At 40.9% G+C, this 24,261-nt stretch overlaps 1 protein-coding gene across 3 annotated transcripts in view; it reads right to left on the reverse strand.

Moving 5' to 3' along the window:
- RNF130 (ring finger protein 130) overlaps window positions 1–24,261 on the reverse strand; it is a 130,709-nt gene that overhangs the window by 32,818 nt on the left and 73,630 nt on the right. For all 3 annotated transcript variants that reach the window (XM_060008249.1, XM_060008248.1, XM_060008250.1), the window contains exons 4-7: window positions 19,507–19,578; window positions 17,560–17,642; window positions 2,643–2,739; window positions 695–899 (exon numbers count right to left, since the gene is read on the reverse strand). In XM_060008249.1, coding sequence (XP_059864232.1) covers window positions 695–899; window positions 2,643–2,739; window positions 17,560–17,642; window positions 19,507–19,578 — 457 coding nt within the window. The remainder of the gene's footprint in view (window positions 1–694; window positions 900–2,642; window positions 2,740–17,559; window positions 17,643–19,506; window positions 19,579–24,261) is intronic.

A 24,261-nucleotide genomic window follows, 5' to 3' on the forward strand; every position in this document is an offset into this window, starting at 1 on the left:
AACAGCTGGCTTGTTACGGGGTGAATGTCCACGAGGCCCACTCGCACGCCTGCCAGCCCACTCATACTTTGGCAAGGCCATCAAAACACTCAGCATTTTTTTTTCCTTCTCGTCAACAGTTCAACAATCATGACGTTCATAATTAGCCCAGAGCATATTTTAAAAGTAGATTACCTTTTGGGTCTTCTCACACTTCTTGTACAATTATACCAAAGAGGTAAGTGCTAAGACACCAAATTTCATAAAAGTGTAAAATAAAGTGAGCAGCAGCTGGCCATCTCAACTGAATTTTTAGGTTCAAATTCTGGATTAGTTTTTTACTAGGTTGCCTGCAGCCTAGGTACTAGAGACCACTGGTGCTCACAGTGCTCACTGAGATGCTGCTGACGTCCTACCTTACATCCCTGTCTGCAATGCAATCGTTTCAAATCAGGCTTATAAACAGCTATTAAGACAAACCTCTGATCAGCTAGTCATCAAATGGCAACTATTCCTATTAACTACACACAAGTACACAAGCTTCTTACTATAAAGGAAGTTTTGTTATTCCAAATATCTGTTTTAACAAAAGTAACCATTACTTTCTCAGTTACAGACTAAGTCACTGTCCCTGGTGATTGCCTCAACTCTCCACCACACATCAAATACCACAGCAGCAAATCTGTCCTGTGCCCTGGGCACAGGTCCCACTTACTTGTTACTGCGATGTTGATCTCTCCTGTTCTAGGAGTGAGATCCCCATCCTGAGGAAGAGGCGAGATCCCCGAAGTTCGAAGTGGCTCGAGGCCAAGGGAGTTGTCACTGGCGAGGTCACCTAGGGCTGATCTTCGGTTAACTGCTTGGGTTCTGGTGAGCCTTTCCATATCAAATGCTACGTTATCAGTACATGGCAAATTTGGCTGCAAAATATTTCCAGATTAAAAGTACTTGTAAGATTAACAAATCGTTTTATACAATTCTAAATGTTTGACATCCTGTTGCAAAGACTTTACCAAGTTTTTTCCAGGTGATTTCCTCTCATTTCTCTCCCCATCTACACCTTCCACTCTAATTCCAAGAATTTTTATTTAAAAGAAACAGATGATTTCTTCCACAAAATGGTACTAAGGAAAGCCAAAATCCATTGCAGAACTGAGAAAACTGAACACTTCATCTTTATAAAGTGACAACCTTTTGTGGACATGGCTCACAGGCAGAAGGATTATTATAAAGCTGACAAACAGTGCAGTGTATCACTGGCTCGTATGTTAATACAGGTAACATAAAATATCCTTTCACCCTATTAACTTCTCTGTAATACCCCCATCTATCTGCTAGTCAGTTTTTAAATATCTTCTATCTTTAAACATAAGTAAAGCATACAACCAAGAGCAGATCAACATTGAAAAGACTTTTGAACTCTAAGAAAACTATGTTTCAAAACCTAAGCATTGGGACTTCCCTGGGGCCACCGTGGTTAAGACTCTGCGCTCCCAATGCAGGGGGCCTGGGTTTGATTCCTGGTACGGGAACTAGATCCCACATGCATGTCGCAACTAAGAGTTCGCATGCCACAACTAAGGAGCCCGCCTGTCACAACTAAGACCCAGTGCAACAACAACAACAAAAAAAACCTAAGCATCTAATGCTGAAGAAGAGGTACAGAGCTGCTGTGGGGTCAAAGCCTACCAGCTAAAAAGTGGATATGAAAGGCCAGGGATGCTGCTAGACAGTCTCAAGGACGGCCCTCACCAGAAGGAATTACCTAGGCCAGTGTCAGTGGTGAAGAGGTGAAGAAACTACAACATCACTGATGTGATCTCTGGAGATGGAGGATAAATGGGGCATCACTATCTAACTAGATTACATCTAAACTGTCATCTGATAACATATTTCAAATAGGACTACTTAGATCTGTAAAGCTAAAACAAGGAATTCATCTGTTGGGTCAAAATAAACTTTCCTCTCTATATGGAGATTATTCATTCACTCTTTTGTGAGACCAGAAAGTATTTCACTTTCCTCTAAAAAGCAATAATCCTGGACATACACTTCTCTTAAGGAAGGAACTGCAGGAAGTCTCCAAGGTCCTCAGTTAGTCAGTGCTGACTCTCCTGGCCAGGGCTGAAGTGCCCTATGTGGCCGGCACCCAACCAAAACCCCTGCCCAGCTGTCAAAGGTCTGCCCAGGGCTGGCACTGCCCACCTTCACTGACTGCAATTACCATCGCCCAGGAGAGCAAAGCCAAATTTAAGAGGAAGGAACATAAGTGATGACATAGTTTTATACCATGCTGAATGCAGAAAAAATTACTATTGGACCAGAGTTAAAAGTCTACATTCTATTCCTTAAAAAAAAAAAATATTGGAATAGAGGAAAATCACGTCCTTCTCTCTACCTCAGTTCTTCATCACACATCCACCACCCAACAGAAGCAGGCTGTAAAGTGGACTAGCACAGTTCTTTATCTGCTCTTCCAGAAGTTCCCTGAGGTGGGCTGGACTTTAAGTAATGTGGGAAAAAAGGCAGTGTTGGACTAACAGGATTATCTGGCAGAGAAAGCCAGTGTTTTCTTGTGAGACTTTTAACCATCCACTTGTGCTATGTTATGTTATGCTTAGAGATAACACTACACAAAGGTATTAACAAAATAGGAAACATACCACAATTCCCAGGGCCTTCAAAATATTAAGTTTGCACATAGGACAGGTACAATGTTCACTAAGCCAGGGATCCACGCAGGATTTGTGGAAAACATGCCTATAAAAAAAATGGAGAATTATATCACAAATTATATACTAAAAAACTCCTAGGCCAAAATGTAAAGAAATGGAATTTTTAGTTAGTCTGTTTGGTACCAAGAGACAAATATTGGGGATGTATTAAAATTGAGCTGGCATTTGTGGAAATTGAGCTGGATTTGTGGAAAACATGCCTATAAAAAAAATGGAGAATTATATCACAAATTATATACTAAAAAACTCCTAGGCCAAAATGTAAAGAAATGGAATTTTTAGTTAGTCTGTTTGGTACCAAGAGACAGATATTGGGGATGTATTAAAATTGAGCTGGCAATCTGAATCCAATCTTGTATGTTGATAGCTGAATGAGCTGGCAAGCTGAATCCAATCTTGTATGTTGATAGCACTGTATAATGAGTACTGATACGTAGTATTTGGCTGTTTGGTGTTTTTACTCCACCAAATTCCAAAAAAGATTTGAGGAAAAGTAGGAAATTTATTAACAATGAAGATAATGAATTATACGTTATAAATCAGTTGTTTTCAATAATATCTAAAGTAGAAATAGAATTTCAAGAAAATATTAACCAGAAGTTAAAATGAAGAGTTCTCTATATAATTAGTTTCATGGACCTCTGTTTAAATGTCATTTAAAATATTATTTAAAAAGACTTCTAAGCAACCCAGGTTAAATGTTTGTAAAGTTATAAACATTGGGTGGTTGGAAATATTTTTAGGGATGCTCTGTGCTTAAGGATGAGATAACATTTAGTAGCAATTTCCAGTTGAAATGCTGAAGGGAGAGAGAGGATGGGTGATTTTCTCTCTTATTCCAGAAAGCAGAAAGTCACATCCTTGTGACTGGAAATAAATCATGGACGGTTTTGCATTCTTGAAAAAGATGCCTGTGTCCTTTGGAAAGGAGAAAAGATTGTGAAGGAGCTGTTGACATCATTTCTCAAGCTCAAGTACCTCTCCATGGTAGCTCTGAGAACCTGAAATGAGGCCACACGGAAGCCCCAGAGTCCTGGCCAAGCAGAGGCAGGGGCAGGTGCCAGGACAGATGTTCTGGGCACCTTTGGAAGCACTATAATCAGAGTGTTCAGATAAGCCAGAATAAATTTTGAGAAAGATATCAAATTGAACCATGGTTTGCCTTTTAAACTTTGTTAATGTATAATTTATATATAACTTATAAGCAGTTATATACACCTGTTTTAAAATGAAGTTTTGATTTTAAAAAGTAGGAGATCTAGAAAACTCACTTTTAAAATTGGGATTTGGAAGAAACATTCATGCTTACAGCTTCAACCCAAACAACCTAACATCACTTGGTAGCCTTGTACCCATTTCTTTGGGGTAAGAATAAAAATCTTGACAATTAAATATATTCATCTAGTCTGAAATTTACAGATAATGCAATGAACCAGAACCTCATCAGTCTTGGAGGCTTTTATTTAAAACTGAGGGTTTTTACTTAAGAGATGAAAGTCATCAAACCATAGGCAAGACCTAAATTCATTCAGTATACACAATGCACTGTCACGTCTGTTTCCTGTTCCTTGCATCCAAGTATGAGTGTACTCCAAAAGGGAGATGAAGGCTCCTTACCACAGGGTTCCACCGAGGGCGTGTTCTCAGATGTGGGGTTTACTCTCCAGCAGCTGTGAACTGTGCCAGTGCTGGCTGTGGCCTAACAAAGACTAGAACAAGACCTCTAGTCCTTTTTGAAGATACATACCCTTTAGGTCTGACATAAATGACAGATTCTCCCCCTTGCAAGGGTGCATCTGCCTAATATCTGGCATACTTTTTGAAAGGCCTATGGACCACTGAGGGTTTGGTTAGTGTTGGGTGGCCGGGAAGGTTCTCTAAGCCAGTTCTATGTAGTGTGGACAATGGACTTTGGCCAGCTGGCAGGTGACAGAAGAGATAAGGTTTTGTGATCTCTGATGCAGCTGCTTTGGTGTGGGGCAGCTGACTTGAGCCGGCTGTTTGTGGGGACCTTGGTTTAAGCCAGCAGCGGTGGCCTGGCTTTCACCTTCCCACTCTTACCAGCGTTTTTGCTTTCCCCTTTTCTTATTGTCTGGTCTTTTCTATTACTGGTTATTCAGAAAGGAACAAAATGGTATAATCCTGTATTTAATTTTTAAAGCTGCATAAGTTGAGTGTTCTCTATTTATCTGTCCCTTTAACCTTAGTTATAAATGGATTTCTCTTATGTTGGGGTTCTTAATTGTTTCCTTGTAGGTTTGCTGATCTAAAAGAAAGTATCTGGTCCCCTGCTGTGGGGCACTGTAATGAAGGAAAACAAAGACTAACTGGTTTTCTAGGGACAAGCTGAGAAAGAAAGCCTCCCCTCCTTAGCTAACTCAAAATCACAAAGAAATATTTTCTTTCATAAAAAAATAACTTTTCCTTTTGACTATCTGTTTACCCCATGGCTTTCCTACCCCCTGTCCCCAGCCCAGCCAGTGATCCGTCCCTCCCTCCCTCCCACACTCCCTCCTCCATCTGTGCTGTCTTTCCAGGTTCCCAACAGTCCAGCTCCTGCACCTGGCCCAGAGACCATCAGTCCGATTCCCACAGCACATCTCCCTCTTCTGAAAACAAAACCCGACAATGTCTGTCTTCACCTACTGGCCCTTCTGACACATGCCTATCACTCTGCTTCAGGTCACTGACAGAACTGTGGTGAAGAGCTGCCCTGTACTCATTGCTTCTTTGTCACCCATCCTTTTTACCTCTTGCTTCTATCTTCTCAGGTCTACTGTTTTACCAAACTCCACATGGCCTTCCCTTCCTCCTAGGGAAAGTTCTGCTACTACAACACTCTAAGCCTTGACAAACTGCCCTTTCTGACTCCCAGCTGTCTCATCTGAACACTGCGGGTGTGGGTCGCAGTGGGGAAGGTTGCCTGCCATCTATCTTGTGAAGCTGTTTGGAGCAGTAAGTGAAAAACTTAGAAAAGGCACCAAGGACATGCAGATGAAAGGTGTCATTAAACATACATTCAGGCAAAGTAATGTCAACATTTCACATGATATCCTGATACGTGGTCAGAACACTTGAGTGTGCCTCAGGTCCCAGCATGGCCAGCACCAGAGTGACCTCTTACAAGCTTGCAGACATACCACAAGCATGCACAGACACCTCAGAGGGCGGCAGCTGGGGCCAGCCAGACCTTGAAAAGAAGCCCCCTTCTCATTTTTATAGAAGACTTGAATAATAAAAATGCACATAAAAGCAGAAAAGGGTCCAACATATTTAGGGCTGAGTGGTGTACGGGAATGGAAAGCAGGTGATGTGCTGAGGAACAGTGAAACGTGAAAAGGATAAGCGTATCAGAGCTTCAACAAAAGTCCTTTATTCCTATTAGAAATACTTTGGGATACAGAATGTGAAGTGTATAGAACATAAAAGGAACCAAACCAATAATACTGAAATACGATGCTTTCCCACTCTCCCACTTCCCACGTACACCATAAGCTAGAGTGATCAGAACAACGGCTGGGGGTGGGGTGAGGAGTCTACACTGAGGGTGAGTTGTTTTCACAGTTCTGCAGCCTCTTGGTGCCGTGCAAGAACCTGGCAAATATAAAAGGATCCAGGATTATTAAAGGTCAGAGGAAAGAACTCTTTTCCCTGAACTGGGACTGGCAGCAGACAATGTTGAAACAGGCCCTCCCTCTGAGGAGGGGGCATCACAGTAATGCCTCTGCCAGCAGCCAGATGACTGACCCATCTTAGCTCCCGAAGTGCCATCTTAGACATACGGTTATCTAAGCTGCAGAACTCTACTTCTGAAAAGTATTTTTAACCACTAAACATTTTGTGGCTGACCTTTAAATAAAAGAGGCCTAAATAAAGTGCCAGTTTTCCAGTTTCTAAGATGTGTTGGCTAACATCCAAAGGATGATCAACTGTAATCAACTGCCACAAGTATGAGGTCCCAAAGCAATGCCAACTGCCATCTGTCCACAGTAAATTAACATGACAGAAGGTAAAAAGTAAAGGTCATGCAACAAAAAGCCAGCAATCCATGAGAGGTTTGCTATCTACAGAAAGTCTTAGTTCAGTCTCGAGATAGGCTTGTTAAAAGGAAGGACAGACAAAGGCATCTGAGCTTTTCTTCTCCCCTTACTCAGGGGAAGAAGGGACAGTGAGTGCAGATGCTTTCCAGAGTCTGGCTGTAAAGGGGAGAAGCTGTAGAGTGGTACAGCTTTGGAGATGGGTTTGAAAGAGAATTATAAAAACTGGATAGAAAATGCTTGAGCATGATGAAATGCTGGTGGGTAGAGACAGAAACAACAAAAACTGGAGGGAGCAGACAGTCAATACAGCAAGGTCCCCAAGGAAGGGAAGGTGTTGGCACACAGAGGCCTAGGTTGAAAGAGCACATTAGAACCAAGGAGGCTGTCCTCTCCATCCTAATGGGAGGGAAGGCTGCAAGGGTGGGTGTGGAGGCAGGTACGCATGAAGGCTTGGGGACAGCAGGCTGGGAGAATTTCGGCTGTCTAACAGCCATTATTTTCTGTGAGATTTATGGTGAAGTTACCCGATGAGAGTGAGGAATAAAGGGATGAGTTAGGGTGTTTAAGGAGAATGAATACACCTGGATGTGCTGCTTGAGGAGTAGGGAGAAATGACCAGGGAAAGAGAGGGGCTCCGGGCAGTGCCCCCGGCCCAGCTGGAGGGCTGGTTGGAGCCCCACGGGAGGCAGGGAGGTAGCAGAGCTGTCTGGCAACCAGAGCTAAAGGAAGACATAGCAGAGTCACACCTCGGCTCAGTTTTAAAGACCTATAGACAAAAGAGGAAGGGCAGGGTATCTCAGGCAGAGGGAAAAAAGCAAGTAGCGGCACTAGAGTTAATTCAAAGGTACTTGAGAGGAATCCACTGGAAAACAGAGGCTTGGAGAAGATAAAGATGAGTAAAGATGAATAAAGTAAAGATGAATATTTGTGTTGAGCCATCCTCTAGGTCAGTGGTTCTCAACCGGAGACATCTGTGGTTGTCAGAACTGTGTGCAGGGGGTGCTATTGGCGCCTAGTGAGTGGAGCCAAAGATACGGCTAAATAACCCACAATGCACAGGCAGCACCCCAACCTGCCCAACAAAGAATTATCTGGTCCCAAATGTCCACAGTGCCCAGGTGGAGAGACCCTGCTCTAGGTCAAAAGTTGTCAACTTGGGTCATACAAAATGTTGCTTGATGTGCAAAGTTAGTCTTTACTGCACCTGAGAATCATGCTGTTGTCACCATTTCAGTTAGGTGAAATGTTTTGCTGAGGAGGCTGTGCAACACAGAGAAAGCTACAACCTGCTTCAAAGCAAAAGGGGAAGTCGGGGCAGTGGGCATGTATAGTCTAGACAAGGATCAAAGGACAACCAAGTGAGCAGTGACCTAATTACAGGTGCATAGAAATGCTGTTAAGTTTGCCAAATTCTCATACTGGAAAGCAGACCACAAACACAAAGGTTGAGACCCCTCCTCTGGTGGAAGGTGCAGCCATAGAAATGGCTGAGATCAAGCAAAGCTCTAGACTTCAATAGATGGTATGGAGAGATTGGGAAGATGGCGGAAGAGTAAGACGGGGAGATCACCTTCCTCCCCACAAATACACCAGAAATACATCTACACGTGGAACAACTCCTACAGAACACCTACTGAACACTGGCAGAAGACCTCAGACCTCCCAAAAGGCAAGAAACTCCCCACGTACCTGGGTAGGGCAAAAAAAAAATAATAAACAGAGACAAAAGAATAGGGACGGGACCTGCACCAGTGGGAGGGAGCTGTGAAGGAGGAAAAGTTTCCATACACTAGGAAGCCCCTTTGCGGGCGGAGACTGCGGGTGGCGGAGGCGGGGAGCTTCGGTGCCGCGGAAGAGAGCACAGCAACAGGGGTGCGGAGGGCAAAGTGGTGAGATTCCCTCACAGAGGATCGGTGCCGACCAGCACTCACCAGCCCGAGAGGCTTGTCTGCTCACCCGCCGGGGCGGGCGGGGCTGGGAGCTGAGGCTGGGCTTTGGTCGGAGCGCAGGGAGAGCGTGAACACAGCCCGCAGGGGGTTAGTGCACCATGGTTAGCCGGGAAGGAGTCCGGGGAAAAGTCTGCACCTGCCGAAGAGGCAAGAGACTTTTTCTTCCCTCTTTGTTTCCTGGTGCGCGAGGAGAGGGGATTAAGAGCGCTGCTTAAAGGAGCTCCAGAGACGGGCACGAGCCGCGGCTAACAGCGCGGACCCCAGAGACGGGCATGAGACGCTAAGGCTGCTGCTGCCGCCACCAAGAAGCCTGTGTGCGAGCACAGGTCACTATCCACACCTCCCTTCTGGGGAGCCTGTGCAGCCCGCCACTGCTAGGGTCCCGGGATCCAGGGACAACTTCCCCGGGATAATGCACGGCGTGCCTCAGGCTGGTGCAACGTTCCGGCGGCCTCTGCCGCCGCAGGCTCGCCCCGCATCCGCACCCCTCCCTCCCCCTGGCCTGAGTGAGCCAGAGTCCCCGAAGCAGCTGCTCCTTTAACCCCGTCCTGTCTGAGCGGAGAACAGATGCCCTCCGGCGACCTACACGCAGAGGCAGGGCCAAATCCAAAGCTGAGCCCCGGGAGCTGTGAGAACAAAGAAGAGAAAGGGAAATCTCTCCCAGCAGCCTCAGAAGCAGCGGATTAAAGCTCCACAATCAACTTGATGTACCCTGCATCTGTGGAATACATGAATAGACAACGAATCATCCCAAATTGAGGAGGTGGACTTTGAGAGCAAGATTTACTATTTTTTCCCCGTTTCCTCTTTTTGTGAGTGTGTATGTGTATGCTTCTATGTGAGAATTTGTCTGTATAGCTTTGCTGTCACCATTTGTCCTAGGGTTCTATCTGTCCGCTTTTTTCTTAAAAAAATTTTTTCTTAATAATTATTTTTTATTTTAATAACGTTATTTTATTTTATTGTACTTGATTTTATTTTATCCTCTTTCCTCTTTCTTTCTTTTCCTTCTTTCTTCCTTCCTTCCCTGCTTCCTTCCTTCCCTCCTTCCTTTCTTTCCTCTTTCTTTCTTCCTTTCTTCCTTTCTCTCTCCCTCCCTCTCTCCCTCTCTCTCTCTCTTTCTACTTTTTCTCCCTTTTATTCTGAGCCGTGTGGATGAAAGGCTCTTGGTGCTGCAGCCAGGAGTCAGTGCTGTGCCTCTGAGGTGGGAGAGCCAACTTCAGGACACTGGTCCACAAGAGACCTCCCAGCTCCACATAATATCAAACGGCAAAAATCTCCCAGAGATCTCCATCTCAACACCAGCACCCAGCTTCACTCAACGACCAGCAAGCTACAGTGCTGGACACTCTATGCCAAGCAACTAGCAAGACAGGAACACAACCCCACCCATTAGCAGAGAGGCTGCCTAAAATCATAATAAGTTCACAGACACCCCAAAACACACCACCAGACGTGGACCTGCCCACCAGAAAGACAAGATCCAGCCTCATCCACCAGAACACAGGCACTAGTCCCCTCCACCAGGAAGCCTATACAACCGTCTGAAACAACTTTAGCCACTGGGGACAGACACCAAAAACAACGGGAACTACGAACCTGCAGCCTGCAAAAAGGAGACCCCAAACACAGTAAGATAAGCAAATTGAGAAGACAGAAAAACACACAGCAGATGAAGGAGCAAGATAAAAACCCACCAGACCTAACAAATGAAGAGGAAATAGGCAGTCTACCTGAAAAAGAATTCAGAATGATGATAGTAAAGATGATCCAAAATTGTGGAAATAGAATAGAGAAAATGCAAGAAACATTTAACAAGGACCTAGAAGAACTAAAGGTGAAACAAGCAACGACGAACAACACAATAAATGAAATTAAAAATACTCTAGATGGGATCAATAGCAGAATAACTGAGGCAGAAGAAAGGATAAGTGACCTGGAAGATAAAATAGTGGAAATAACTACTGCAGAGCAGAATAAAGAAAAAAGAATGAAAAGAACTTAAGGACAGTCTCAGAGACCTCTGGGACAACATTAAATGCACCAACATTCGAATTATAGGGGTTCCAGAAGAAGAAGAGAAAAAGAAAGGGATTGAGAAAATATTTGAAGAGATTATAGTTGAAAACTTCCCTAATATGGGAGAGGAAATAGTTAATCAAGTCCAGGAAGCACAGAGAGTCCCATACAGGATAAATCCAAGGAGAAACACGCCAAGACACATATTAATCAAACTGTCAAAAATTAAATACAAAGAAAACATATTAAAAGCAGCAAGGGTAAAACAACAAATAACACACAAGGGAATCCCCATAAGGTTAACAGCTGATCTTTCAGCAGAAACTCTGCAAGCCAGATGGGACTGGCAGGACATATTTAAAGTGATGAAGGAGAAAAACCTACAACCAACATTACTCTACCCCGCAAGGATCTCATTCAGATTCGATGGAGAAATTAAAATCTTTACAGACAAGCAAAAGCTGAGAGAGTTCAGCACCACCAACCAGCTTTACAACAAATGCAAAAGGACCTTCTCTAGGCAAGAAACACAAGAGAAGGAAAAGACCTACAATAACAAACCCAAAACAATTAAGAAGATGGGAATAGGAAAATACATATTGATAATTACCTTAAATGTTAATGGATTAAATGCTCCCACCAAAAGACACAGACTGGCTGAATGGATACAAAAGCAAGACCCATATATATGCTGTCTACAAGAGACCCACTTCAGACTCAGAGACACACACAGACTGAAAGTGAGGGGATGGAAAAAGATATTCCATGCAAATGGAATCCAAAAGAAAGCTGGAGTAGCAATTCTCATATCAGACAAAATAGACTTTGAAATAAAGACTATCAGAAGAGACAAAGAAGGACACTACATAATGATCAAGGGATCAATCCAAGAAGATGATATAACAATTGTAAATATTTATGCACCCAACATAGGAGCACCTCATTACATAAGGCAAATACTAACAGCCAGAAAAAGGGAAATCGAGAGTAACACATTCATAGTAGGGGACTTTAACACCCCACTTTCACCAATGGACAGTTCATCCAAAATGAAAATAAATAAGGAAACACAAGCTTTAAATGATACATTAAACAAAATGGACTTAATTGATATTTATAGGACATTCCATCCAAAAACAACAGAATACACATTTTTCTCAAGTGCTCATGGAACATTCTCCAGGATAGATCGTATCTTGGGTCACAAATCAAGCCTTGGTAAATTTAAGAAAATTGAAATTGTATCAAGTATCTTTTCCGACCACAACGCTATGAGACTAGATATCAATTACAGGAAAAGAACTGTAAAAAATACAAACACATGGAGGCTAAACAATACACAACTTAATAACGAAGTGATCACTAAAGAAATCAAAGAGGAAATCAAAAAATACCTAGAAACAAATGACAATGGAGACACGACGACCCAAAACCTATGGGATGCAGCAAAAGCAGTTCTAAGAGGGAAGTTTATAGCAATACAATCCTACCTTAAGAAACAGGAAACATCTCGAATAAACAACCTAACCTTGCACCTAAAGCAATTAGAGAAAGAAGAACAAAAAAACCCCAAAGTTAGCAGAAGGAAAGAACTCATAAAGATCAGATCAGAAATAAATGAAAAAGAAATGAAGGAAATGACAGCAAAGATCAATAAAACTAAAAGCTGGTTCTTTGAGAAGATAAACAAAATTGATAAACCATTAGCCAGACTCATAAAAAAAAAGGGAGTAGACTCAAATCAACAGAATTAGAAATGAAAAAGGAGAAGTAACAACTGACACTGCAGAAATACAAAAGATCATGAGAGATTACTACAAGCAACTCTATGCCAATAAAATGGACAACCTGGAAGAAATGGACAAATGCTTAGAAAAGCACAACCTGCCAAGACTGAATCAAGAAGAAATAGAAAATATGAACAGACCAATCACAAGCACTGAAATTGAAATATGATTAAAAATCTTCCAACAGACAAAAGCCCAGGACCAGATGGCTTCACAGGCGAATTCTATCAAACATTTAGAGAAGAGCTAACACCTATCCTTCTCAAACTCTTCCAAAATATAGCAGAGGGAGGAACACTCCCAAACTCATTCTATGAGGCCACCATCACCCTGATACCAAAACCAGACAAGGATGTCATAAAGAAAGAAAACTACAGGCCCATATCACTGATTAATATAGATGCAAAATTCCTCAATAAAATACTAGCCAACAGAATCCAATAGCACATTAAAAGGATCATACACCGTGATCAAGTGGGGTTTATTCTAGGAATGCAAGGATTCTTCAATATACGCAAATTAATCAACGTGATACACCATATTAACAAACTGAAGGAGAAAAACCATATGGTCATCTCAATAGATGCAGAGAAAGCTTTTGACAAAATTCAACACCCATTTATGATAAAAATCCTGCAGAAAGTAGGCATAGAGGGAACGTTCCTCAACATAATAAAGGCCATATATGACAAACCCACAGCCAACATCGTCCTCAATAGTGAAAAACTGAAAGCATTTCCACTAAGATCAGGAACAAGACAAGGTTGCCCACTCTCACCACTCTTATTCAACATAGTTTTGGAAATTTTAGCCACAGCAATCAGAGAAGAAAAGGAAATAAAAGGAATCCAAATCGGAAAAGAAGAAGTAAAGCTGTCACTGTTTGCAGATGACATGATACTTTACATAGAGAATCCTAAAGATGCCACCAGAAAACTACTAGAACTAATCAATGAATTTGGTAAAGTAGCAGGATACAAAATTAATGCACAGAAATCTCTCGCATTCCTATACACTAATGATGAAAAATCTGAAAGTGAAATCAAGAAAACACTCCCATTTACCGTTGCAACAAAAAGAATAAAATATCTAGGAATAAACCTACCTAAGGAGACAAAAGACCTGTATGCAGAAAATTATAAGACACTGATGAAAGAAATTAAAGATGATACAAATAGATGGAGAGATATACCATGTTCTTGGATTGGAAGAATCAACATTGTGAAAATGACTCTACTACCCAAAGCAATCTACAGATTCAATGCAATCCCTATCAAACTACCACTGGCAGTTTTCACAAAACTAGAACAAAAAATTTCACAATTTGTATAGAAACACAAAAGACCCCGAATAGCCAAAGCAATCTTGAGAACGAAAAATGGAGCTGGAGGAATCAGGCTCCCTGACTTCAGACTATACTACAAAGCTACAGTATGGTGCTGGCACAAAAACAGAAATATAGATCAATGGAACAGGATAGAAAGCCCAGAGATAAACCCACGCACATATGGTCACCTTATCTTTGATAAAGGAGGCAGGAATGTACAGTGGAGAAAGGACAGCCTCTTCAATAAGTGGTGCTGGGAAAACTGGACAGGTACATGTAAAAGTATGAGATTAGATCACTCCTTAACACCATACACAAAAATAAGCTCAAAATGGATTAAAGACCTAAATGTAAGGCCAGACACTATCAAACGCTTAGAGGAAAACATAGGCAGAACACTCTATGACATAAATCACAGCAAGATCCTTTTTGACCCACCTCCCAGAGAAATGGAAATAAAAACAAAAATAAACAAATGGGACCTAATGAAACTTCAAAGCTTTTGCACAGCAAAGGAAACCATAAACAAGACCAAAAGACAAACCTCAGAATGGGAGAAAATATTTGCAAATGAAGCAACTGACAAAGGGTTAATCTCCAAAATTTACAAGCAGCTCATGCAGCTCAATAACAAAAAAACAAACAACCCAATCCAAAAATGGGCAGAAGACCTAAATAGACGTTTCTCCAAAGAAGATATACAGACTGCCAACAAACACATGAAAGAATGCTCAACATCATTAATCATTAGAGAAATGCAAATCAAAACTTCAATGAGATATCATCTCACATCAGTCAGAATGGCCATTATCAAAAAATCTAGAAACAATAATTGCTGGAGAGGGTGTGGAGAAAAGGGAACACTCTTGCACTGTGGTGGGAATGTGAGTTGGTACAGCCACTATGGAGAACAGTATGGAGGTTCCTTAAAAATCTACAAACAGAACTACCATATGACCCAGCAATCCCACTACTGGGCATATACCCTGAGAAAACCATAATTCAAAAAGAGTCATGTACCAAAATGTTCATTGCAGCTCTACTTACAATAGTCCAGAGATGGAAACAACCTAAGTGTCCATCGTCGGATGAATGGATAAAGAAGATGTGGCACATATATACAATGGAATATTACTCAGCCATAAAAAGAAACGAAATTGAGCTATTTGCAATGAGGTGGATGGACTTAGAGTCTGTCATACAGAGTGAAGTAAGTCAGAAAGAGAAAGACAAATACCGTATGCTAACACATATATATGGAATCTAAGAAAAAAAAATGTCATGAAGAACCTAGGGGTAAGACAGGAATAGACACAGACCTACTACAGAATGGACTTGAGGATATGGGGAGGGGGAAGGGTAAGCTGTGACAAAGCGAGAGAGAGGCATGGACATATATACACTACCAAACGTAAAAGAGCTAGCTAGTGGGAAGCAGCCGCATAGCACAGGGAGATCAGCTCGGTGCTTTGTGACCACCTAGAGGGGTGGGATAGGGAGGGTCGGAGGGAGGGAGGTGCAAGAGGGAAGAGAGATGGGAACATATGTATATGTATAACTGATTCACTTTGTTATAAAGCAGAAACTAGCACAACACTGTAAAGCAATTATACTACAATAAAGATGTAAAAAAAAAAAATAGATGGTATGGTCTTGCAGCATCAGAATCACCCAGGTACTTAATAAAAACAAACATGCCCAGGGCTCCCCTCAGGATTTGTTTCTGAAAGCTCCCCACTGATTCTGATTTTTGGAAGAAAAAAAGAGAAATAAGAATGAAACTCTTGAAAAAGCCAATGCTTGAGGGACAGAGAGAAAATGGAGCAAACTTCCCAGCATAATCTATTTTCAGCTGAGGCTCCCCTGAGGAAAACAGTGTCACCTTATTAATAACCATCAGTGGTTTTGGAAGCTTTCGTTCTTAGGTCTCAGATGGTCCCAAGGGCCCCTGGACTGAGATACGAAGCCAGAGAATTTTGAAAGACTCGGCTTCTTCCTGGCTATTCCAGTGTCAAAAGAAATCTGTGCAGGTAAAAACAATTTTTAAAAGCAAGTAAGAGCTGATTATGCTTTATAATGTATCATACTAATCTTTCCCCTGATCTGCATAGTTGACCTTTGAACAACCTAGGGGTGGGGTGGGGTTAGAGGTGTTGATGCCCCCATGCAGCTGATAATCCACATATAACTTTACAGTCAGCCCTCCGTATCCGCAGTTCTGCACATTCAACCAATTGCTGATCATGTAGTACTGCAGTATTTACTACTGAAATAGGTGGACCGGTGCAGTTCAAACCCGAGTTGTACAGGGTCAACTGTATTTGTATGTGTATTTCCTTTAGCCTCATGTTTTTATACTGGAAAAACTGTAATTACATAGTTTAATTTTCTATAGCACAGGTTAAATTTAGTTTTACAGATTTCCCTTTATATGTAAACTAAATGATTTGACTTCCTGAATCTTCGTTTTCTGTTTCAGTATATGGAATTATTCTTAAGTTTTGATTAAAAAAAACCAGATCTTTCTAGGCTCAAAATATATAACTTTGTGAATAAGTAAACTAACACCAGTAGCCTCATGGAGACAACTACTACTAATTATTCTATTCATTCACATGTTCCATATAATTAGAAGGTAGGAGTTATGTGGATGTCTTTTAAAAGAGAAGGGAGAAGGAAAAGTCTTTTGATTTTAGGCTCCTCAGTAGGTGACCTCATATTTTTCCAGTCAGTGCTCAGAATTGTGTATCTTAGTGTCTCATACTCCCTAGCTTGGCATAGCACCATGGTAGAAATCCACACACTCTTTTTAGGGCACCAGAGTATAGGTGAACATCCTCCTTTTGGAGGGAGGCATGTGGCCCTACATAAAGAGCAGAAATAATACAGAGGCACACCTTTATATTGGCTCTGCCATTTCTGACTTGTGTGACCCTGGCAGCTCTACTATTGACTTTGCCATCCCTTACTGGACAATGGGGAGAGAGTAGATGTAAACTGCACAGAGCAGAGTACCTGACGTGGGGCAGGCACACAGCACATACCAGTCCTCCCCACTTTACACAGCCAAGGCTCAAAAAAAGATTTAATCCAAGTCCTAGAGTTCTGGTACCCAGCACCAAGTGAACACTGCTGAGGCTTTATCAGAGAGCCTAGTGATGTACTCTGATTTAAGAAGGAGAGGAACAGTGGCTAGTTCTGAAAACCACAGAAGTTACAGAAATAAAAATTCTTGACCTTAATGTTTTTAGGCTACTAATGTGCCTCCACACAACCTGTGGAGGTTGTGCCCCTGTGTTTCTCATAACTAGAAAAGGCTTTGCAATCAGTTCTTGCTGAGGCACATGGCTCACCACTATGTGCAGTGTGCAGCTGGGCCTCTGCCTACCAGAAAAGCCGTGGGTAAGGTGGCTCTCAAAAGCAAGTGGATACCCACTCTGAAAGGGAGATGTACAAATCACATTAGTATCATTCTATTCTTTTTTTTATTTTTTTGTGGTACGTGGGCCTCTCACCGCCGCGGCCTCTCCCGTTGTGGAGCACAGGCTCCGGACACACAGGCCCAGTGGCCATGGCCCACGGGCCCAGCCACTCTGCGGCATGTGGGATCCTCCCAGACCGGGGCACGAACCCGTGTCCCCTCCATCGCAGGCTGACTCTCAACCACTGCGCCACCAGGGAAGCCCAGTATCATTCTATTTTAAACGAAGAAATTTGACATACTTGCAGGGGAGAATCCGGACAACATCATTCTGTTTATAGCTTTCTATGCAGACTGCACAATGATCAAAGTCTGGGTCTGTTTCCTGAAATGAAAAGCACAGCAATGAAAGTTATACGCTAAAGCTATAAGTACCTAAATGGAGGAGATACGATCCAGCTAAGATTTTTCCTGTGGCAACTGTGGTAAACAGGTGATTATAAAGTGAAAGGTTAAAAAAAAAAAATGTAACGTTTCCATTTGCTTAACTGTATTGACCCAAATTGTAACTAAGCCAGTCTATTTTGTTTTTAAACTATGGTGTAACAATTAATACTAATTCTTTTTGTGAAACGTCTTAGAAATCAGAATACTAATTTTTTTTTAAGATTCAAATCAGCTATCACCTTGGACCATCTAGTGCTGCATCACTATACTGGTCTGAGTAGGTTTTCCTCATCAGGACGCTCATCTGACCACACAGTTAAGTACAGGCAGAAAAGATGGTTGAGCCCCCTAAAGACTCACCCCAAGGATAGGAGCTGTGCATCTGGTCATAGATTTGGGGTAGAGAACAGTCATGGACTCAACTCTATACTAGGTCTTTATCAAGGGTCAGGAAGAGTCAGCCAGGTTTTTGGTCACCCAGGGTAATTGATCTCCTTCCTCCTCTGGATTGGGGAAGGGTTCCCCTGCCTTGTCATTAAACAGAGCACTACCAGGAAAGGCAACACTATTTGCTGTGTCACTGCCGCTTGGACTGAAACTCAGTAGGGTAACTCTTGACAGGTCTAGGAGGTACAAACTTTAAAAAAGTGTTGGTTTTAGTAAGGAAAGATGGTTTTGTATTAGCATGGGGGGACAAAGTAGGATGGGTAGGTTGGGTGAGCTCCAGGGAAGTTCAAATTAATGTGGCAGCTGAAGGCTACCAGGTCAAAAAAGCATTTATATTGGTGACCACTCCTCTGGGGTTAAAGTACAGCTGTTGTGATGCTGCTTATATTTTCTGCAAGTGTTTTTACTTTTTTCTTTCTTTAGTATACCATGAAGTTCATTGAAAATGTTTCTATCTTCTGGAGCTGTATCAAGGAAAACTAGATGTGGGGTGTCAAGGCAGTGGGAATAAAAATGAGTAAAGTCAAGAAAGTGGTAAAACTTAAGAGGATGGAGAATCACCTGTAATTATCCTTCCAGAGCTCTCTGGTAAAAAATTAGAGTTGGTTTTGGGGCAGAAGACAGGTTTGGTTTTATAACTTCAGAGATGCAATTTCTTCATTCTAGATAACCTTAAATATATTGAACACAGGGTCTCACATTAAGTTGCTGTTTTGTCCATAGAGAGCAGAAACAGGGCTCTACCTAATTTTGAGATCTGACTGAAGAATTAGGGTCAGGAATCTCAGCCATAGATGGCCTCTATCACTACCTCTCTGAGTCATTTCCCCTAAGCCACTAGATCCAACCCTAACAAACTGTGCCCTTCTTTCAAACTGCTTAGCCCACTGTACAGAAAGCACCTTGTTAACCAACACTCCCTTGAATGTGGGTCTCTAGTTCTCCAGCTAACTGGTGAAGAACCAAAACACAGAAGAGAGACGCAAAGTCGCATGAAGCACAGGAAGAGAATGCACATTCCTGGCTACTTAGAGTTCTTCCCCCAAATATGCTAGGTTTTAGCAGAAGAAAACCGTTGAACACCACAGCTAGGGAAACTGTAAGTAGTCCGGTGATGCTAATTATGACAGGGGCATTTAAAATCCAGGAAAATTAGAGAACTGTATGGAGGGTCTCTGAATGACAGGCATACTAAAAATAAGATTTCAAAGAGAAGCTACTTTAGATAGTATGCTTGGAGAAAAAGAATAATCTAACAAAGGAGACACAAATGGTTAGGGTATACTCCCGCCCATCAAATCAAAAGCAAAATACTTTACTGTTTTTATAGTGTTAAAGTGATTTCATTACTGTACCTTATCACCCTTTTTCACTGTTCTGGTTGTTAATTTGCTGATGGCTTTCTTGGCTGCATCTCCAAGACGACGCTATGAAAATTGCAAAGAAAAACAGACATTAAGTGCAAGATCTCTGGATGTTCTTTTTTTTCTTCTGATATTTCAGCTAACTTTATTTTATTAAAATTTTTAATTGAGGTATAATTGAGATACACATTATATTAGTTTCAGGTGTACAACATGATTTGATAGTTGTATGTTTTGAAATGATCACAATAAGTCTAGTTAACATCTATCACCATACAGAATGTTTTTCTTCTTGTGATGAGAACTTTTAAGATGCACTCTAGATGATGTTCTTTATTTTAAAATAATTAAATGTATAAAGTCCCTATTATCCTACATTACTTTCCATGTCATATCGTATGAGAGGATTCTAAAAAAATAATTTAAAAAAGAGAAAAACTGGCAGTTTTCCCCACAGATTTAGCATTCTGGTAAATAAGTGTATATAGTAAAAAAGCCAGGTGTCATAATCACCATTGCATTTTGTATCTAACAAATGTGAAATATTACAGCATTATCAACATCTAGTTCTTGTACATGTCAGAGCTACTGCCACTGTTCTAATAGCTTTCCTGTTCTGCTCCAAGGATGACCCTTATTAGATATATAAGCTCTGTCTTTGTGAAAAGACACCTCTAAAGCTCCTTAAAATTGCTTATCATATCACTGTGGGAGAAGGGATACAATCATGAGCTCTACTTCTGACTCTGCCACTGCTATGCTCCGTGATCTTAGGAAGGTGCATTTACCTTTCCAAGCTTGAGTTTTTCTCATTTATCTAAGAAGGTTAAGTCAGAAAATCTCTAAGGCTGAATTTATCCAGCATTTTGCAGACATTGCCAACACTGTTAGACACCAAGTACCCAAAGATGAAAAGACAGTGTACCCCTAACCTTGAAAAGCTAACTGAATTGGAAAGCAGACCAGTAAACACATTTTCATCAAGTGCTGTATGACGGAGCATGCCCAGGTGGTGTGGCAGCACAAAGAAGGCAAAATAATGCAGGTGGGGTGGGATAGGGCAGCAGAGGACTGCCAGGGAAGGCTTTGAGAAAATGATGCCTGAGCTAAGACTTGGAAAAGTGAGTAGGAAGGAGTTAGATAAGGAGAGCATTGTGATAGGAAGGGGGATTCTGGACAAAGGAATAGTCTAGTAAAGACAAACAGGTGTGAAGCACAGGTATGTGAAGGAAATTACAGTTCGATATAACTATAACTACGGTAAGCATATATTACTCAAATTAGAATATTTTGAGAGTCAGAGGGCCCTGTTAATAATTACACTGGGACAACGGGCGCAAACCAAGACTGTTCCAGGCACACTGGGACAGATTGTCACCCTGCATATAACCAGATCCTAAACTGTGGTGCGAGGCAGATGGTGAGGCTGAAGGGGTATGGTGGGAGCTAAAACAAAGGAGACCTTGGATTCTACACTGAGGATAAGACAAAAACAACATAAAATTTTAGGAGGAATTTTAAAGTACACAAAAGAAACCGGAATTTAATGGACCTTTAATGTATTTATCATTGACTTTCAATTATCAGTATTTACCTATATTCTTCATCTATTCCCCCCCCTTTATTATGCTAGAGGATTTCAAAGCACATCACAAGCACTGTAGGCTTTCACCCATAAAGTCACCCCAAGTGAACTATGTCTAACAGATATGGGCTTTTGTTTGGTGCCACTGTCTTATCTAACAAAACTAACAATAATTAATCAACATAATCTAACACTCAGACTATTTCCCCAGTTGCCTCCAGAATGCTTGAATCAAGATACAAAGTCCAAACATTGCATTTGGTTGCTATGTGTCTCAAGTCTCTTTTAATCTGAGTCCCCTCTATCACATACATGCATATATACATATACATGCATACATACATAAATATTTTTAAAATAGCCTTATGGAGATATAACTGACTTAAACTGCATAAAGTGTACAATTTGATGTTTTAACTTGACTATGAAACCATCACAACAATCAACATAGTCTATCATCCTCCCCAAATTTCCTTGTGCCTCTTCTTAATCCCTTCTTCCTGCCACCTTTTCACTTCATCCTCCATGAACTACTTTCTGCTACTATAGTTTGTATTTTTGAGAGTCTTATATAAATGGAATGACAGTATGTTCTATTTTGTGCACGCTTTCTTTCACTCAGCATAATTATCTTGAGATTAATCCATGTTGTTGCATGCATCAATAGTTCATTTCTTATGCTATGTAGTATCCCATTGTATAGACATAACACAACTTATTTATCCTTTTCCCTGTTGATGGGACATTTGTATTGTTTTCCAGTTCTGGCTGCAATGAATAAAGCTAAAAACAGCAGTCTTTACTTTTCAAACAGCGTACATGTCTTTGTAAGGATTTATACTTTCCTTGTGCTGGGGTAAATAGCTATGAAGTAGGGAAGACTGGCTAATATGGTAGGCGTGTGTGACTTTTTAAGAGACTGCCAAAGTGTTTGCTAAAGTGAGTGTACCATTTTACATTTCCACCAGCAGTGTATGAAAATCCCAGTTCCTCCAAATCCTCATCAACACTTGGTATGCCCAGTCTTTTTCATTTGATTGTAACCATTCTAATAGGTGTGCAGTGGTATCTCATTGTGGTTTTAATTTGTATTTCTATAATGACTGATGATGTTAAGCATCTTTTCATGTACTCATTTGCCATCTGCATATCTTCTCTGGGGAAGTGTCTGCTAGAATCTTTGGCCCATTTTTCTAGAGTTGTTATTATTGACTTGAGAGTATTTTACATATTCTAGAAGTCCAGTGTGCTATCCATTGTGCTACAGAGCCACCTAGAGAGTAGTTTACATACTCGAGATATAATTCATTTTGCATATATTTTCTCTCATTCTGGCAGAAGTTTTTAATTTGATGAAGTCAGTTTATCAATGTTTCATTTGTTGATTGTGCTCTGGTATTGTATCTAAGTAATCTTTGCCTTATCTCAAGGTTACAAGAGTTCTCCCTATTTTCTTTTCTAGAAGTTATATGTAGGCCTTTATATGTAGGCCTCTGATCCATTTGAGTTACTTTTGCATATGGTTCAAGGTATGGATCAAAGTTTTTTTTTCATATGACACACAATTGTCCCAGCACCATTTGTTGAAAAGGCTGTCCTTCCTCCACTGAATTGCCTTTGTACGTTTGGCAAAAATCTGTTGCCCATATATGTGTTGATCTATGGCTGAACACTATTTTGTACCATGTATCTATTTGTCTATCATTAAGCAAATACCACACTGTCATGATTTCTGTTGCTTCGTAACAAATCTGAAATCAACTCCAATTTTTTTCTCCTTTTCCAATGTCTTTTTGGTTGTTCTTGATCCTCTGCATTCCCATATTAATTTTAGGTCCATCTTGTCAATTTCTATTAAAAACAAAAGCCTCCTGGGATCTACACTGGGATTGCACTGAATATATAGAACAATTGGGAGACAAATGACATCTTAACAATATTGAGTGGTTCCCCGAACACTGTATATCTCTCCATTTATTTAGTTTTTATTTTTCTCAACAATATTTTATAGATTTCACTGTATAGATTTTATATATCTTTTGTGAGATCTCTAAGAATTTCCTGTTTATGTTATTTCCTGTTTGATGCTAATGAAAATGGTATTTAAAATATTCAATTCCCATTCATTTCTTGTATAGAAATAAAATTCATTAATGTATAATGATCTTGGGACTTCCCTGGTGGCACAGTGGTTAAGACTCTGAGCTCCCAATGCAGGGGGCCCAGGTTTGATCCCTGGTCAGGGAACTAGATCCCACATGCATGCTGCAACTAAGAGTTCACATGCCACAACTAAGGAGCCCACATGCCACAACTAAGGAGCCAGCAAGCTGCAACTAAGGAATCCATGAGCCACAGCTAAGGAGCCCACCAGCCGCAACTAAGACCTGGTGCAACCAAATAAATAAATAAAAAAAAATATTAAAAAAGTAGTTATAAAAATGTATAATGATCTTATATCTTGCAACCTTGTTAAACCCATTTGTTACTTCTAGTAGCTTTTTAATAAATGCCGTCAAATTTTCTTCATAGACAATAACGTCATCTGCAAATGACAGTTTTACTTCTTCATTTCTAATATGGGTACCTTTTATTTTTCTTTTTCCTTATTGTGCTGGCTAGAACCTCCAGTATAATGTGGAAACAAAAGTCATAAGAGCACACATCAGTCTCGTTTCTAATCTTAGGAAAAACCATTTAGTCTTCCCCTTTAAGTATGATGGTAGCTGTCAGTTTTTCATAGATGCCCCTCTTCAGTTTAAGGAAGTTACATTTTATGCCTACTTTGCTAAGAGATTTCTAAAATGTAATTCAACCCTTACTGTAAAAAAAAAAAACAGAAAAAAATAAAAACAATGGAAATAATGCACAAGATGATCATAAAAACACATTAGTGAGCCACAAGTACTAGAAAGAAGCGGAAAAGGCAGCAGGATGGTTCTTTTGCAGCCTCTGTCACCAAAGGACAGAGTCACACAACGTCCATACTAGTCTTCAAAAAATGAGAGAAAGCCTCATATGATGAAAGAGGGGTTTTAACAGTACCTCTTTAAGAAGTCAAGTTCTTGTAATCCAAATGGGTTTGGACCCAATGGCCTACTGACCTTTGACGTTTACCAACAAAGTTTGTGTACGGCCAGATCTGACACCTTTCACTTGAT

The sequence above is a fragment of the Delphinus delphis genome, chromosome 3 (genome assembly GCF_949987515.2).
Source record: "Delphinus delphis chromosome 3, mDelDel1.2, whole genome shotgun sequence".
Taxonomy (NCBI): domain Eukaryota; kingdom Metazoa; phylum Chordata; class Mammalia; order Artiodactyla; family Delphinidae; genus Delphinus; species Delphinus delphis.